Source organism: Lentinus tigrinus (genome assembly GCF_003813185.1).
Source record: "Lentinus tigrinus ALCF2SS1-7 unplaced genomic scaffold L226scaffold_3, whole genome shotgun sequence".
In the NCBI taxonomy this organism is placed as follows: domain Eukaryota; kingdom Fungi; phylum Basidiomycota; class Agaricomycetes; order Polyporales; family Polyporaceae; genus Lentinus; species Lentinus tigrinus.
The window spans coordinates 1180978-1197254 of NW_027137912.1; the positions used below are offsets into that span (position 1 = coordinate 1180978).

General features: G+C 55.6%; 4 protein-coding genes across 4 annotated transcripts; 2 read left to right on the top strand and 2 right to left on the bottom strand.

The window, feature by feature from the left end:
- The first annotated feature begins 83 nt into the window (after positions 1–83).
- On the top strand, positions 84–8515 carry L226DRAFT_557404 (uncharacterized protein). The gene is made up of 22 exons (XM_067683175.1): positions 84–757; positions 810–1270; positions 1325–3207; positions 3260–3724; positions 3773–4203; positions 4250–4366; positions 4434–4649; positions 4706–4849; positions 4905–5043; positions 5097–5265; positions 5318–5412; positions 5462–5530; positions 5577–6172; positions 6231–6341; positions 6400–6436; positions 6499–6727; positions 6778–6902; positions 6955–7197; positions 7256–7468; positions 7527–7919; positions 7970–8110; positions 8158–8515. Exons 1-22 carry the CDS (start codon positions 183–185, stop codon positions 8311–8313), a joined length of 7008 nt encoding a protein of 2335 aa, XP_067540736.1. The 5' UTR covers positions 84–182; the 3' UTR covers positions 8314–8515.
- Positions 8457–8771, bottom strand: L226DRAFT_454641 (dolichol phosphate-mannose biosynthesis regulatory protein Dpm2; the record flags this gene model as incomplete). The annotated part of the gene is made up of 2 exons (XM_067675190.1): positions 8457–8636; positions 8691–8771. Coding segments are annotated over 2 exons (261 nt in total), but the record flags the coding sequence as incomplete, so codon positions are not given.
- Positions 8772–8878: 107 nt separating this feature from the next.
- On the top strand, positions 8879–10401 carry L226DRAFT_478705 (oligosaccharyl transferase subunit OST3/OST6 family). The gene is made up of 6 exons (XM_067676810.1): positions 8879–9268; positions 9321–9441; positions 9496–9599; positions 9653–9978; positions 10037–10189; positions 10249–10401. Exons 1-6 carry the CDS (start codon positions 9042–9044, stop codon positions 10272–10274), a joined length of 957 nt encoding a protein of 318 aa, XP_067540738.1. The 5' UTR covers positions 8879–9041; the 3' UTR covers positions 10275–10401.
- Positions 10249–16124, bottom strand: L226DRAFT_609114 (uncharacterized protein). The gene is made up of 8 exons (XM_067686025.1): positions 15627–16124; positions 13326–15576; positions 12820–13271; positions 12492–12762; positions 12171–12440; positions 11116–12119; positions 10913–11058; positions 10249–10862 (listed from the first exon to the last, which is right to left on the bottom strand). The coding sequence occupies exons 1-8, from the start codon at positions 16027–16029 to the stop codon at positions 10479–10481; spliced, it is 5181 nt and encodes a 1726-aa protein (XP_067540739.1). The 5' UTR covers positions 16030–16124; the 3' UTR covers positions 10249–10478.
- Between the last annotated feature and the right edge of the window lie 153 nt (positions 16125–16277).

The following is a 16277-nucleotide window of genomic DNA, read 5'->3' on the forward strand; positions in this document are numbered from 1 at the left end:
TCCGTGGCTGTCCCATCACGTGCACTACACGATTGTTGCTGCGCCCGCTCGAGCCGCGTCCTCTTCTACATCCTCGGGAGGTCCGCCGCGAAGGCGTGGACGACGACAACTCTTGACTCGACATGCTCTGATTGAGCCTTCTTTCTGTACCATTACTCTACTTGTATTGGCTTTCTGGGACTATGGCCAGCACGCCCACTCTCCGCGTGGACACCAACCCGTTCAATGTCATAGACAAGGCCTCTCCATCCGCATCACCCAGCTCACCGAAGTCTCCCTCCTTTGGGACGTTCACCAGGGACCGCGCGAGGAGTATATCTCAGTCTGTCCTTCTATCCTTTCGAATTTCAAGCGTTAGCGACGCCAAGTCAAACGTCTCTGGACCTTCTGCTGCGAAGCAGCCCGGACCTCCTGGCGCGAGCAGAGCGCGGAATGAATCCCGCAAGCTCCTGTCACACATCCTGTCGCAACTGCAGTCACGCCCTCTTCCCCCGCCATATCTCAGTACACTTGTTTACGGCGCCGGTCAGAACGAGAAGGGTTCGGGCTCAGTGATCAAGTCCGTGAAGGGCGCCGTCAAATATACGGGCACTCTCCGTGAGCGGCGTACCCACCAGCCCCTACCTCAAGAGGACAGCGACTCGGAAGACGAGAGCCCGGAAGGTTTCTCCCCAGACATTACCATTGACCTCCTCAATCAGCTGAAGGATATCTTGACTGTGTCTATGGTCCATGGATGGGATATCTTCTATGACAGGTTCGTCCTCCTCTTGTACCGGTCTGAACCAACGCATACGTGAATTCTACAGCGTGCCACAAACCCAACGGAGCAACAGCGAGAAGCTTAGAGATTCGTTCATGCGTCGAAGGAGCCTCTCAGTTGGTCGCTCTCGTTCGCGCTCTCCCTCCGTCGGCCGTGGCGATTCTGAAGGCGCGGTTCGAGCACCACAACTCTTGTCTCAATGCATATCCATTGTGGGGTCCATCATCGCCGAAGACTGCCGCTACAAAGTCACTGCTCGTCCCTCTCGACCTCCGAATTCCCTTCAGTTCATCGTACTGGATGTTGCTCGCTTTTTGCTTCACACCCATCGTCATGATCCAAGCGTCATCGCGCAGATAGGCTTCGTTCTACTTCCCGCATTCATGACCTTCAGTCCAGAGATGTACTCGCGACTGTTGGCCTTTTTTGATGACGGAGTGATAGGGAACACCTTGGCCGACTTAAGGGCCCTGCAGGGCACTCGGCAGTTGTCGTCTCCTTCCGCAGGTGCGAAGTCATGTTCAGCAGTGGGGGAGAGCGCAGGAACTGAGTATTCGGTAGATCTGTCTTACAATGACTCTATGTCAATCAATGAGCCTCCAATGGTTTCCATCCTTGTAGACGAAGTGCAGGAAGAGTCCGCGGTCGCACACAACGAATCAAATTGGCGAAGATGGACGCGGGCTTTGTCGTCAGATGACGTCGCTATCCGGTCAACCTCCGCGCCTTTGCAAGACGTCGCCGTTTACCAGCTGTCCTCTATCATTCCTCCATTACTCGCCGCTATCCTGGAAAGCATCGATCTCCCCTCCTCCTCGTCTGCGACATTACATAGATTCCATCGTCTCTTGAACCGCATAGCCGAGAGTAAACCCGACACCTACCTGGACGCACTGGCCGTCATTGCATACCACACACCCCGTGCCCGCTATGCAGCTATCAGCCTCCTACTCTCCTACTGGCCTCATGCGATCGGGCACCTCACAATCAGCAAGACCTTTCCTTCCATCAACTATCAAGAGGCCATCGTGCGCGAGATGCAAGGCGCCCTCGTCTCGCGTCGATCGCAGTCTCATCCGTACTCACACCAGTTCGTTCCATGGCGGTTCCCAAAGGCATCAGGTCCCGCGATCTTTGCCGGTGTATCGCACACGGATTGCCACTCCTGCGCAAGCCCGATCGAGGGGTTTGGCTTGCTGTGCCCACTGTGTATGTGTATGGTGCACTTCAACTGCTATGACTACCCGGACGGAAGCTTCTTCACGCAATACAGCGTCGCAGCAGACCCAAGTATGCAGAAGATCGCCGTGCACAGGTTTTGTCATGTCCTCCCGCAGCGACACGTTACTGGTCTTGAGGTCGTACACAAGGCACAACACGCGTTCCGACCCGTGAACCTGTTCAGCTTGACGCTATGCTTCATTTGCAAGAAACCGCTCTGGGGACCCGTCCTCCAGGCCCTCAAATGCGGCTCCTGCAACCAGTTTGTTCATGCCGCTTGCTTGACTAGGGCGACGTCGTCTGACCTACCGCGGTGTCGTATGACCGTCATCGACGATACGTACATGACGATCTCCTGGAAGGCATTGCGCCAGTCGTTCGCGGACCATTACAGGGAGGTCTTCTTGACAGAAGCGGACCTCCCGCTCAAGACGTACGAGGAAATCTCTGTCTTCCTGGCCGTGTTGTGGATTCAGCTCCAGATCCTAAACAACGGGGTGGCACTGGGATCCATCGTGGTGCAGCAAGGAAGTACGGCCAATGACGACGGGCAAATGGACGAGTTCGAGCTGCACTACCTCGTCAACCTCTACGAGGCATACCTCTCCTCCCGCACGACCCGGCTCTCTCAAGCACTCTCGGATCACTTCGCGGAGAACCGGCTACGAGCTCCCGAGACGCAGATTTTTTTCGACTGGAACGTCTTAACCTTCATTCTGAGCGTAATCAAGTCCCCGGCATCGAAGTCAGATGGCCTCAACGGATCTTCGGGGGATTTGCTCACGGCTGTCCAGCCAGGAGATGATCAGGATCCATCCCTCGACGATGGAGGATATCCCTACGAGATGGTGACCCTCGCCCACCTCAGGGACCAGCTTGGAGATGAGCTGAATCTACATTCAGAGGCCGCTGCTCGCTATCTCCTTTCACATCTTTTCCACCTCGGTTTCTTCCAGCGTATGGATTGCCAGGGCAGTCTCTTCGATGGTGGGCCGCACCCAGAACGCCTACAGTGTTCGTTTCCCATCCCCATTGGTCTGGAAGTGTCCACCGAAGTGGAGACCTTGGTAGCGTCCATCGAAGCCTGTCTCTCGGACATCGACCTGTCCGTCAACGAAGCCGGTCTCCTGCTCCTTGTGCGCAAGTTCTGGCCAGATGGCATGCTCACCGACTATGCGCTGAGGCGCTTGTCGAAAGCCGTCCTGGCATGGATCGTCTCGGAGGTGAGTTGAACACTGAGGTGCAAAGTGTCAATATTGATGTATACATTACTAGGACGACGATCTTGCGACAATGCTCCGTGACTATGTCGCTAGAGGGCTCAGCCTGCCCGGCGTGCGCTCGGGAGTAGATGTGCAACCCTGGCCGGCGCCCACATACGCCCGGCCGACCGCGACTAGCTCTGCAAACAACGGCGGTGACTATGTAGCCGGACGACGAGCTTTGTCCTCGCGATATGCGGCGAGGTGGCTGCTGGCTCTGCACGATCAGGACGTGGAAGCATACGCCATCATGGTCTTCGACTTGCTGGTGGAGCAAGCGCAGGAGCTTCCTGTCTCCGACGAGTTCTTCCTTGGCAAGGGGCGTGATGGCGTTGAGAAGAGAGAGGCGACAATCACAGAGAAGATTCTCCACTTGATTCTCAAGCTCGGTCAAGCATCCGTGCTGTTCACCATTTTTGATGACCTCTTCCAGAAGTGGCTAGATCGGGCCTCGTCGTTGAATGTCGATGAACAGATTGTGGGTAAAGTCTTCTCCTGCTTATGCTGATACTGAGAAATATTGCAGCCATTTGCTTCGCTCTCAAGATTGTTTAACAGAGAGCTTGACACTTCCTCCGCACGATTCAGCGCCATAGCCGAACCAAGACTTTCATTGACTGAGAACCCGAGCCTACTGACGGTTAACCCACTCAAGGTCATAACGGACATTGCGAAGAAGAATCACGAGGGATACGACAATACACTGCACTGGCTTTGCTTGTTCGTGCGATCAGGCGTGGAAATCTCCGTTCCGACGTTCATGCATCTCGTGGAGCTTGGGAATAGGTTTGGTGTCTCGCTGGAAGTATGCTCTCTTCTCATCAAGGCAGCGCTCTGGTCTTGTTGGCTGAAGTCCTTGGGACGTCAAGATCTGCAGTCCGTTGTCGCTGCGGTTCATGTTGGTATCGGGCCACAGTTGGTATCGTACCTCCAAGCACGGCACAGGGAAGACGAGGTGTAGGTCCGAAATGTTGCTGTCCGGGCAACCACTGACTAGCTGCAGTCTGCAGGTGATCCGACAGTCCTTGACCACCTGTCTGTTGCTCTACGGATGCGAACGGGAGTTCCTTCTATCATCTGGACTCGTTCTAGAGAATGAGATACGCGGGCTCCCTTCAAGGTGCGTCATCCTGGCGCAAGTTAACATCGTGGCTCAACCCGATGCAATATGCCCACACGACATGTAGGAGGAAATTGCATGGTCGCGCGGCAACCGTCACGGACCCCATTATCGTCAACAGTGCACTCATCGATGCACTCAAGACATACGTGGAAACTGGCTTCGAGGAAGTGTCTTGTATCGCTGCCAAATTCCTCGACGCCTTTATGCATCATGCGCCGCTTGTTGAGAGCTACGAAGTGGATAACTTCATCTTGCGGAATGGGTCTTCCTTGTGTACCTGGTGAGCCCGCCTCAGCCCTGTCGAAGTCTCTTAGAACGCTGAACATTCCATCCAAGCGTGTGGCAGTTCTATGCAGTCCAGACCGCACGCATCTCTACCATCCGAACTGGAGTATTGCTGCGCGTTCTAGTCGTAGACGCACAGCCCTTTCAGAGTCTCCTTCAACACCTCTTCGAGCAGTTCGGTAGCTGGGAGCTCCGGTGAGTACGGTAATCAATCGCCACGTATAACGGCCGTGAAACCATGCCTTGGTAGCATGCAAGCTATCACCCGTCTTTTCCGTATGATCGAAGATGTGACAAGCCCCGCATTCGTGGTCGAGGACAGACAATGGCGCTCTAGCGTGATTGACGTCTTCCGTTACTTCTTCGGTGCTCTATGGGAGGACGAGCGTGTAAGTATTTGCTGAAGCAGAGTTCCGCTGGCCTTGCTAACTGGCCTTTGCAGGAAGAGATCAGGCTGGCCGTAGACACATGGTCACAGACTCTGCTGAGTACTCATTTCGAAGCTATAGGTCTGTGCTGGGACGAAGCGCTTGTGAAGTCTCCTGTCGCCGACCGCACAAAGCTGGTTTCCTTCTTGAACCAATTGCGGCCCCACTTCCCCCAATGGCGGCGTAAGTGTTTCACTTGCGTCGCCTTCAATGTGACTGAATGTAGCACCTCAAGTACTGTCCTGGGATGTCATTATGGAGGCTTTGCTGGAGAGCGAATTCATTCAGAAAAACGGTGATGACGAAGATGGCCCTATGTCCGCTCATCTGGTACGTATCATCGCGCCCAATCACGTTGACATCTACTCACCTAGAGCAGTCTATGTATGGATTGCCATCTGCTTCTCGCAATACCATGCTCGTGGACCCCGATTTGCAAACACTCCAGGTCAGCACAGTGGAATCTTCTCATTCGATGACTGAAACTGGCCCAGAATTCCTTGGTATCTCTCTCCATTCGGATGATTGCGGACAGCATTCCAATCGAGGTCAACTCGTTGCTCAAGCTCAAGGATCATCTGGCGCGTACCCTTGGATTCGCGGAGGTGGCTATGATCGCAATCGGGAACACCAACCATTTCTTCGTAAAGTTTGGGAGCCTGGATACCATACCAGAGGCCGCATATCCTTGTCTGAACGAGCTTATGGTTGCGTTAGATTCGGCACAGCCCTACAGCCTCGTCTCCTCAACTATGGGAGGCCGGTACTCCGACGACGAACCTGCAGCCTCATTGCTCGTCGGATCAGCCTTCGTTGACCTGTTCCTGGAAACCTTCGTCCAGTGCGACAATATCGAGTCGATACCCGCTCTGACGCTCAAGAACATGCTCAAAGCATTGATCATCGTCATCTACAAGCATGACTTCGACAGCCGGCCCTTGAAGCCATTCCAAGCTCTGCTCAGACGAGCAGTCAAGCGAGCTCTGGATTTGCTGTTGGTGGACCTAAGCTATGACATTCGACAGTTAGTCTTGACGGCTTGTCATGCCTTCATCAAGCGGTGGCCGCACCTTATAGGCAACATCGTTGTGTGCGTCCGGGACACATGCACGTTGTCATCGTCATACGTAGCTGACGCGCTGACCTAGCGAGGCCATCGAGTCAACGATGACACTGATGGAGAACATGGAATATCTGCACAACGGCGACGATATCCTGATCGACCAGACAAAGAACTTCCTGCGCACGATCTTGGGATTGTAAGCGGATTACCATCATTTATCGCTACACTTGAGACTGAATCTGAACACGCTCCAGATACGCGTTTAGTGGAGTATTCTACCTCCTTTGCAAGGTATTGCAATAGGCTGCATTCCGAAGAGGCCACACAGTGACGAGTACACTGCCTATTTGCAGCGGCGTCATACGCACGACTTCTTCGCCATCGTCAAGCATCTCACAGGTCCGCACGTGAAGGCTGAACATAACCCGCACCCTCGAGAGACACTGCGGGATGCGTTGCTTCGTGATACGTTAGCACGGGCAGTGGAAGGTGACGATGAGAGTTTGCAAGTTGTCGTGGACAATCTCAACACGTACGTCGAGATCGTTCACCATACGGAGTACACCTTGCCTCTGATGCAATGTAAGCGGTTGGTTTGTCCTGTTCTGCAATCGCAATTCACGCGCTTTCAGTTGTCGGCTCATGCCTGCTCAATCTCACCCGGAAAACTGCCGATCTCCACCATGCTCGCTTCGACCCTAGTCCACTCCTGCTAATCGCTTGTACCTTGATTCAGCACAACAAGGCGCATAGTAGAGTATGTCATTCCTTCATCAAATCCATGGAATAGAAACTAATAGCATGATTAGGACCTCCTGTCGCAATTGGAGATCCTGCTACGCTCATCTCTGATTCGTTTCAACGTGTCGGTGGCCAGCTTACGACGGGTATTGCATGTTACAACCACGCTCTATCGCAAGGCGGCGAAGGTTGCTGGCAACAATGAGAATGCCCTCGTCAATCCTCTCGCGTCTGCCATGCTCGAGATATCAAGAGACGGCCTCAACATGAAGGCTCGAGTAACGCCAGCTACCCTTTCGGCTCTAGTGGAGGTAAGCTGTCCGCTGTCGCGTCGTTTGAAGGCTCGTCGGCATAACGTGCTATCTTTAGGCCTTGACAGCCACTCCCGATCGTGGAAGTGCCAGAGTGACATTCATTCCTCTGGAGGAACAACTTCATCTGGCGCATGACGGCTTGTCATTCTTGATTCATGAAAGTAATGCCGATGGATTCTTCCAGTCCGACTTCACGACCTCGCAAGCCATAGCAAAGATGGTCTTGCATGGAGCTGAGATTCAACCATCCTTGATGCAAAACCTCCACGTGAGCGTCTCACCTGGAGTGCCCCTCAATCTCGGAATCACTGACAATGGGACTACAGCGAAGCCAATTGTCGGTGCGTGGCTGGAGCATCCTCGCCTTGGCTGCGCTTTCAAGACCGTCTGGAGCGTCCGCGGCTCTTCTCTTCGAGCACTTCTCCACGTTCTCGCTGGCGTACAACCTCTCAATCAGCCAATATCACTCAGTTCAGATGCTCGACTATTCAGAGGCCCAGGACCGCGCCCACGCAGACATCAGCTACGCATACGCTTCGATCAAGCTTTGGCTGCTCCTGGCGCGTAAAGCTTCCCTCGAGCATCCCGGCGTCGATGCTGCTGGTGCGCTGCAAGACGCCGAAGGAATTGCAGCGAAGATGGTTTGGAACGAGTTATGGCCACCTTTCGAGACGGTCATCACCGCATTCGAGATGGATGCCCACGGGGGGAACGTATCGGTATGTGCCGTCGAGTGACAATCGAGGACGTTACTGAAGATTCTTCTCAGCCCCTCGCATCGAGCATGTGGACTTCGGTAGCAGACTTGTTTTTGTTTGTCCGTCAATCGCGCTCGGTCATTGCTCTTGATACAGCCGTTCCGACACGCATATTGAATCGCCTCAAGGATGTTGTTCGTGGTGAATCGAAGGTTTGTATTTACTTCGTAGTGTTTTCTCGTTACTCAGTACTGTGCAGGTGTCTAGAGTTGTCAGGAGCTTGAAGGATTCACCGCCCGATGACTCCTTGGAGTACTTCGTCAACCAGGTTACGACAGAAATCACTGCAGAAGAGAAATTGCAGGCCGCGAAACGGCAAATTAACATGGAGAGAGGGAGGAGAGTCGTCAGTTAGTCTCCAGTATATATCGGATAAGGACATGGTCTTCGCTATCGTATTGTTACACGGCTGCATATATAGTTCTCGTATGTTCGGATCCGCCATGGTTTGATTCTTTCCATATAAGGGTACCGGATGAAATTCGGTCAGCGTGGTAGTTACAGAACTTTCTCGCGGCGGTGTCTCTGCTGAGGTGTGGCACCATTTGTCACGATGCGGAATCCAAGGAAGAGTCCTATGGCAGATATTCCGAGGATCACGATGAAGGAGACGATACGGAGTGCCCATTCCCTTGACGGAAACCACGTATGTATAGGGCTAGACTCGTCGAAGAATGGCTGCAGAGTCATAGTCAGCCATTTGAAAAGTACATAATAACTGATGCATCCTACCAGTAGTAAAGTCCAGAAGGTGTAATAGAGGAACACGATGGCTGCTGCTAAGAGCATCAAGCTCCCACATGCCTTGTCACTCAATGCCTGATATCCGTTGAGCCATTGATTCGTGGAATCACGGAAGAAATCTCACCATGAGGTTAATCCTCTAGGCATGCTGCCGCTCGAGGTTGCAAGTTGAAGCTGACCGTAACAGTAAGCCTCCGGACAGTGTCACCACCCTGGGCCGCTGGCGGTGGTAAACCACAGACGAGATTAGCGCCATCTCCGCGCCTACAGTGCGCAGCGACACGTCGCGTCGCGCGCGCGCAGCTACGTGGTGGCTGCTCAAGCTTGTCCCCTCCAGCCATGCTGCTGCTGCCCCTCCTCGCTCTTTTATCTCTTCCTTTCTGTCTGGCAGCATCTATATCTGCAGAGGACGCGCATCAGAAGCTTGTCAAGCTTGCCGCCGCGAACAATGGTCTAATCAAGCTAGACGACTCTTCATACAACCTCTTGACGCACCCCAAGCGTACCTGGTCGTCGAGCATCCACTTCACTGCGCTGGACCCGCGGAGGAGATGCGCGCCTTGCAAGTGAGGTGCTTTAAATCGAGTAATCTATGCGGAAAGCTCATTGGGCTTGCAGGGAGTTCGACCCTTCGTTCACGGCGGTTGCGAAGTCATGGTCTCAGGTACCTGCCTCTGAGCGGGACACCCACTTCTTCGCGACGGCGGACTTCGACAATGCTATGGGGACGTTCCAAAAGGTGTGTAATGTGTTACGGCCTGACTTGTTTCAACACTCAATATTGCATGGTTAGCTCGGTATGCAAACGGCACCTGTCCTCCACGTCCATCTTCCTGCTGAAGGTTCCCGCCGCCCCGCGAGTGGTCGCACCGCGCCCATTGTCTATGACTTCTCCAAGTACGTAGCAATATGCACTCCTCCTTCCGAGATATGAACCCTTGTCTGTGTAGCGGTTTCGACGCCGGCCCGCTCGCCGAGCAACTCTCGCAATACACCCCCGTCCCCATCCCATACAAGGCTCCCATTGACTGGAGCAAGTATGGCACCGCAGCTGGTGTCACTCTCATCTTCCTTTCTACCGTCCGGCTCTTCCTCCCCATCCTGCGCTCGCGCTGGGCCTGGGCAATCGGCATCGTGCTCACCTCGCTCGTGATGACGTCAGGCTTCATGTTCGTCCGCATCCGCGGTATGCCCAACAGTGGTGCGAACGGCCAGTGGATTGCGCCTGGATACCAGAACCAGTTTGGCCAGGAAGTCCAGGTTGTCTCATTCGTCTGTGAGTGCACTGCGCCGGTCGGTGTGATGGCAACTGAGTGACTGATCGTTAAATTTAGACGGATTGCTTGCGTCGGGTTTCCTCATGCTTACCCTCGTCACGCCGTACCAGACGAACCCGTACAGACAGCGTCTGCAGGTGTACCTGTGGTCGGGAGTTATCTTTGTCATGTTCTCTGTCCTCATCTCCTTGTTCCGTGTCAAGAACCGGAGTAAGTACAACTTTGATCGCTCCAGAGTTTCGCAAGACTGACGTGTCATGTGTTCCCAGGCTATCCATTCAAGCTCCTACTGTAGGGACCATTGTGCATGTAAAAGATTGTTCCGAATTTCAGCGATCTACTATCTACTACTGCATGTCGAATGATGCATGACGTGTGTGCCGGAGCATTCATAGCAGTATCAGGGTCCAAACCAGATACGTAAATATCGATACAAACAAAAAAGGGATTGCAGAGGCCTCGCAAGCAATGAGACACAAGATATGAGTTATGACAACGTCTAGCTAGCGCCACCGTTCTCCTGCGAGAAGACATCGACATAACGGCTCCTGACGTTGCGCTTTCCCGCCGCACCTCTAGGACGACCCATGGGGGGACCGTTACCAGGAGGTGGGGTAGCGGAGGGCGGGAGCGGGGATGTGGGGGTAGCCGGCGATCCTTCCGCGTTGTTGGGCACCAAGTTCGACCGCACTCGTGTAGGTGGCCTGCGGGGCGGCTCGGAGGTCAGGTCGATGGTGTGACCCATCGCTTGCGCCGTTGCGGGGCGTGGCGGACCACCCAGCGGTGACGGCGGCGGCATCGCGCCAAGTGCTCTACCTGGGGACGCGGTTTGCGCACGGGGAGGTGGTGGAGGTTGGGATGGCTTCGCAGCTTCCGCACCCGCCTATACTCACGGTGAGAATACGACCCACGATAACATGCAGAAACACTCACGGTCTTGTTGACCCATCGCTTGAGCTCCTTGTCGTAGTAAAAGCTCGACTCCTCACCAAGATTCGCCTTGACCGGGGCAGGGGAGGTAGAGTCGGCGCGCTTCCACAACCGGCTGAGCCAACCACTGGACGCAGTCTGCTTGACTTCTGACATGGTGGATTGGTCAGACACCTGCGCGATAAGTTGGGGTAATACACACATACCAGGTTTCTCCGGCTCTGCAGGCTTAGACTTTTCCTTAGCTGAAGTGTCGCTAGCGGCGCCCTCATTCTCGGTTGCCGAGGCTTTCCTCTTGACCGCAGAGTTTCCGAGACCAAGGTCGTCATCGTCGTCATCCAAGCTCTGGGACGCGCGCGGTGGAGGAGGCGTGAGCTGTTTCGATCCGGTAGGCGTGGCGGAGAGCATCGGGTCGTCCATGAGAGAGATGAATCCAGAGCTGGATGTTCCGGAAGAAGGCTGGTCGTTGAGGTGCACGAAGCTTGACGCGGTGGGCGTGGACACGTCTGGCTCAGAGGCGCCCCAGCCCCACGAGCTTGAGCTCGTGAGTTTTGAATGCTGTCCGGACACGTCACCATCAGGCTTGAGGTGATCAGAGCCGTGGGCAGGGCCGGGAGTGTATCCGTTTGGACCATTCCCATACAGCCCGTGTGCCTGTCCGTAAGGCCCCACGTCAGCAAAGGTGGCCGCGCTCGCAGACGCCACTCGGGCAATGGGCGACGATCCTCTACGCTGCTGAAAGGGACGTGCGTAGTCCATAGCGGACGATGCCCTGTTGATCGGGATGTGAGCTCGCGACGGCGGGCGGTTGCCCAGTGCAGATCCTGTGCGGAACGGAGGCGCCCCATTAGGTACTTCCGTGAGGTCGGTGACCGATTGATGTGGCGACGGGTATGCTGATGTCGTCTCGGAGGAGATTGAGCTGTAGTTGGCGAATGGACCGCTGTACGACTGCTGCGTCGCCATGCTTTTCGACTCTTCTGGCTTTGGCGAGTCGCCTTCCCCAGCAATGAACTTGGTGAACCGTCCCTCCAGCCAGTTGCCGATGCTGTCCAAGCTAGGCTTGGCCATCTTTCCACCTATCCACGAACCGCTCTTATCCAACTGCGGCGCAGCAATGAGACGGTCCGTGAGGAGTTTGAGCTGCTGGACAAAGACGATGTTGATGTACGGGGAACGACTGATGCAACCAGTGATAGCTTCGCAATACCTGCAACTGCGTGTCAGTGATGGCTCTGCATGACAATAATGATGCTGGTACCTTGTGGCCAGTTGGACATGGCCAAGCTCTGCCAGGCATGTAGCCCGAATGAGCCGGTATGGCTGCAAATGTGGCAGACCTGCAAATGGCTCCTGTCCTTTCGTTGGCGTGGCCAGCGACATGGCGAACTCCACAATCTCAGAGAAGATGATAGGATCAGGATCCTTATAGAACGTGGGCGACGCAGTAGGAGGAGGGCTTCCGAGCAAGATCAACCTCGAACTACTACCGAGACCGCCGAGAGGTGAGGTCTGCGGCGAGAGCAGGTAGCTGGAATCGAGGTCAGCAACCTGGGCAAAGCATCATCTGAAGACAACGCACCATGCATGAGCAGCCTCTATCCACTGATGCGCGGCAAGTTGGTCACCAAGGGCAGTGAGGGCAGCAGAGGACTCAGGTGTTGGCGGGTTCGAGAGGATCATTGCCGCTGTCTTCGCCCATGTCGCGAGCACCTCTTGCGGGATGTTCAGAGGTTGTATCAATTGGAAGTTTGGAGTCAAGGGAGTGATTGCAGTTGCAGGCTGAGGGACCTGCAGATTGCTCTGACTTGGCACATGTTGCAGAAGACTCTTCGGATGCACTAGCTCTTGCACTGTGTAGATTGTTGTCAAGACTGGCTATAGTGAGGATAAAAGGTATCACAACCTACCTGCAGCAGCGCCATTCCCACCGAATAGACTGTATGCAACCCGCAGGGGCTCCCTGCCGTTCGTGACCTCGCCCTGAGCCGATGTCGTATCCGTCACGAGCTCTGCACGTATCCACTCGGTGACAACCTCCTTCCAGCACTCCTTGTCAATACTACTCGCAATGAGCAATGCATGCGACCAAAGCTTCTCGTCGGCGGCGTAGTGGCATGCGCCACGGCGGTCTCCACGGGCCAACAAGTCCTGAATTCTGTCAAGCTGGGAGGAGCGGACTATCGTCTTCGATATCGTCTGGTCCTGCGTGTTCGGAACAGCAGAAGACAAGGAATAGCTGCTGGAGAGCAGCTCTGTCGAGGTCGCCGGGATCATAGACGCGGAACCTGTCGAATCCGTCGTAGACACTGTTCCTTCCTCCGGTAACAAAGCTGCATGGACGGCGGAATCGATTTGGGCGCTGTTGGGGTAGTATATCAGTAGCATTCTTTAGTGCGACTCTGGCTTGGCTTACCTGCCGGACAGCCGTCCATCATTCTCCACCATGACCTTGAGCAGCAACACCAATATCCGCTTCGCCTCCGCACGGCTCCTGTCCACGGTACCTGCCCGATGGTAGCCCAAGCCAGCCGCCATCTCCTCCGCCCTGTCCTCGAGATACTTGACGACCTTCGCCTTCTTCGCCTTTAGCGCCTGAGCGCCTGTCCGGACGAGGCTCGCGGTAGGCGATCCCGGGTCGGAATATAGGGGACCAGGGTACGCCGTCGCAGACGTGTCCAATGCGGATTCGGGGATCACCTTGTGTAACGAACGGATCTCGACGTCCGTAGACTGACGAGCAGAGAGCGCGACATCGAAACCTGCACTCATGTTCGCACCGTGGAAGCAGGTCACTAGCTTTCCACCAAATCCGAAGCTAACGACAGGGACCCGTGCAGATGCCCGTCCGAGAGGATCATTCGTTCCGAGCAAAGACGGGGAAGGCGCGTATGTGGAGTGCGCCGGGGCCGCAAGCGTCACCACCTGCGCACCGGTTCTATCGTACGTAGGAAGGGGAGGGGCACTAGGCGTATACGTGGTCTCGGGAATGGTGAAGCTGCCGTAGGTGTGTTCACTTGATGTCCGCACGGGATGCCGCACAGGAGCATGATGATCGGCGATGGAAGTCGTGGAGTATGATGATCCATTGGACGTAGTCCGCCCATGGGCCGCGGAAGGTCCACCAGCGGGAGGAGCGTAAGGGTCATAGGCACTCTGCTTCGTCACAGAGCGAACAGAACCTGTGGGCGAGATGGCGCGCTTCGGGTCGGGCAGCGGAGGCGGTGGGTCATACTGGCTGGACAGGGTAGAGCGGCGCGACTGGCTGGACAGAGGTCTGCTGAGAGACGGCGAGGTGGTGATAGAATCTCTCCTTGGAGGCTCATAACTCTGTTTCGGTGCGCTCGGTATTGACCGTATTGACCGAACCGAGGACGCGCCAGGAGACTTGGCCCTGTCTGAAGTGTCCGACTTGGGCGGTGGCGCATATGGATCATACGTACTAGCTGGGGCTTGACTCTGCGGCGGTGGAGGAGGAGGTACGGCGCTGATTACACGAGGGGGAGATAATGTCCTCTCTGGCGACGAGCTCGGATTGGGGGCGCGAGGGACAGCCGCTGGAGGCGCACCAGCTGAGGTCGGCGGAGATGAAGGGGCAGCAGAAGGGACAGCCGGAGCTGGTACCTGCTGCACTGGCTCAGTGAATGGAGGTTGGGGTGTCCCCTCTTCATCCACCTCAGGAATCGGTTCGTCGATAGGCGAAATCATCCGTTGCGTCGCTGGAAGGTCAAAGACGTGATTCGTCTGCTCCGTACGAGGAGGCTTGTGATCCGGGACGTCGAAGATTTCAGCAGGGCTTGTTTGCTGGGGGAGACCAGGGATGTAGGCGGACTGGGATGGTGCGTACGTTTCATTGACCTTTGGGAGCCCCTCCGGCAAATATTCGCCTCCACTATGACTATGTCCGTGTCCAACTCCATATGGACCATTGGAACTGGGCGCAGCAGGGTGATTATAAGGCGCATTGTAGTTTGGCTGGTACGTCGTGGCATGAGCTGCGCCATTCACGGCAGGTGGAGCATATGACTCTGCAGGCGCGTGATGCGACGGGGCGTGTAGAGCGGACGAATGACTGTCCCGACGAGGAGGTGGGAGGTGGTGCGGCTCAGGCGTTCTCCGTGGTCCTTGGGGTGGAGGTGCGAGCGAAGGAGGCGACAAAGTCGACCGAAGGGGTGGAGATACGGGTGCGTTGTAGACCGGACGCGGGGGGAGGGGGGTATGCTTGACCTTGATTGGCGGTAAAGGCGGGTCATACGCGTCGAACGTCTTGGGGCGATACTGGTCAACGGATACCGTAGGAGAAGTTGGAGTGGGCTCGGGTTTGAGAGGTGCTGGAGGAGGAGGGACAGAAACCATGTGCGAATCGGTCCCATACGAATATGTCTGTGCCGGTGCAGGTGCAGCGGTGTAGGCCGAAACGTACGGATCGTATGAGGAGTGCGTGGAGGCAGAAGGGGCATTTGTCGCATACAGACCGGGCTCATAGTTTGATTGGGCCTGCGTGGGCTTGTATGGGTCGTACGAAGACGCTGAGTACGTCCCGTTCTGCGTCACAGGAGCTTGTTGAGCGGTAGTTGCAGGAGCATACGTGGAAGCGGGCTGCGTGTACGGCGTATAGGCTCTCTGGGGCGCATAGCTCTGTTGAGGAGCATATGCGGGTTCGTACGCTAGACAGCAGTATGAAGACTGAGGAGCCCGTTGAAGTGCGAAAACTCACCAGAATTGCTGGACGCGGCGGGCTGGGGATACGCGTTGTTCTGGGCATACTGGTCATACTGACCGTACTGAGAGTATGTGCCATTGGTCTGGGTGTAGGACGTCTGCGGTTGGTATGACTGCGAATATCCGGGCGCTGCATTGCTGTCATAACCGTAGGACTGTTGGCCGGCTTGGTCGTACCACGTCTGTTGCGCATCCGGTTGGGCTACACTCGAAGAACCAGCTCCGTCGACGGGAAACGCGTCGGTAGCCGAGCCAAAGAGGTCCGAGGCGGTATTAGAGCTGTGTGCGGTGCTATTCGTGTCGTCCGGGGGGTTCTCGCCGCCTAGCGCGGCCGAGAAAGGGTCTTGCGCGGTGTCTGGCGCGCCGAAGAGAGATGCAGCCTCACCAGCGGTGGACATAGTGAACGTCGGTCCAGCCAGGACGCGAGAAGACGAGCGAGAGGCAGGAGAGAAGGGCTCGGCGCCGGTGGGTGAGGTGACGATGGGCGGGCGCGAGCTTGGAGACGTATTTGGCCCAGTTTGGGTCCACGTATTCCGCCCGGCGGGCCGCGTCAACGTACGCCTTCTTACCCTGTTCCAGCCCTGTTCAGTGTTCTTACCTTCGCGTTTACGACTGTGAGACCGTGATACTTGGTACCCTGCGCTTG

Bases quoted from the DNA above. Each gene is read 5' to 3' on its own strand.
- L226DRAFT_557404 (XM_067683175.1), top strand. From the start codon at position 183: ATGGCCAGCACGCCCACTCTCCGCGTGGACACCAACCCGTTCAATGTC. The intron at 4,850-4,904 runs GTGAGTACGGTA...ATGCCTTGGTAG, and splicing joins TTCGGTAGCTGGGAGCTCCG to CATGCAAGCTATCACCCGTC. The intron at 8,111-8,157 runs GTTTGTATTTAC...AGTACTGTGCAG, and splicing joins TTGTTCGTGGTGAATCGAAG to GTGTCTAGAGTTGTCAGGAG.
- L226DRAFT_478705 (XM_067676810.1), top strand. From the start codon at position 9,042: ATGCTGCTGCTGCCCCTCCTCGCTCTTTTATCTCTTCCTTTCTGTCTG. The intron at 9,442-9,495 runs GTGTGTAATGTG...TTGCATGGTTAG, and splicing joins CTATGGGGACGTTCCAAAAG to CTCGGTATGCAAACGGCACC. The intron at 9,979-10,036 runs GTGAGTGCACTG...CGTTAAATTTAG, and splicing joins CCAGGTTGTCTCATTCGTCT to ACGGATTGCTTGCGTCGGGT.
- L226DRAFT_609114 (XM_067686025.1), bottom strand. From the start codon at position 16,029: ATGTCCACCGCTGGTGAGGCTGCATCTCTCTTCGGCGCGCCAGACACC. The intron at 12,763-12,819 runs GTAGGTTGTGAT...CAATCTACACAG, and splicing joins TGGGAATGGCGCTGCTGCAG to TGCAAGAGCTAGTGCATCCG. The intron at 10,863-10,912 runs GTGAGTGTTTCT...CCGTGAGTATAG, and splicing joins AGCGATGGGTCAACAAGACC to GCGGGTGCGGAAGCTGCGAA.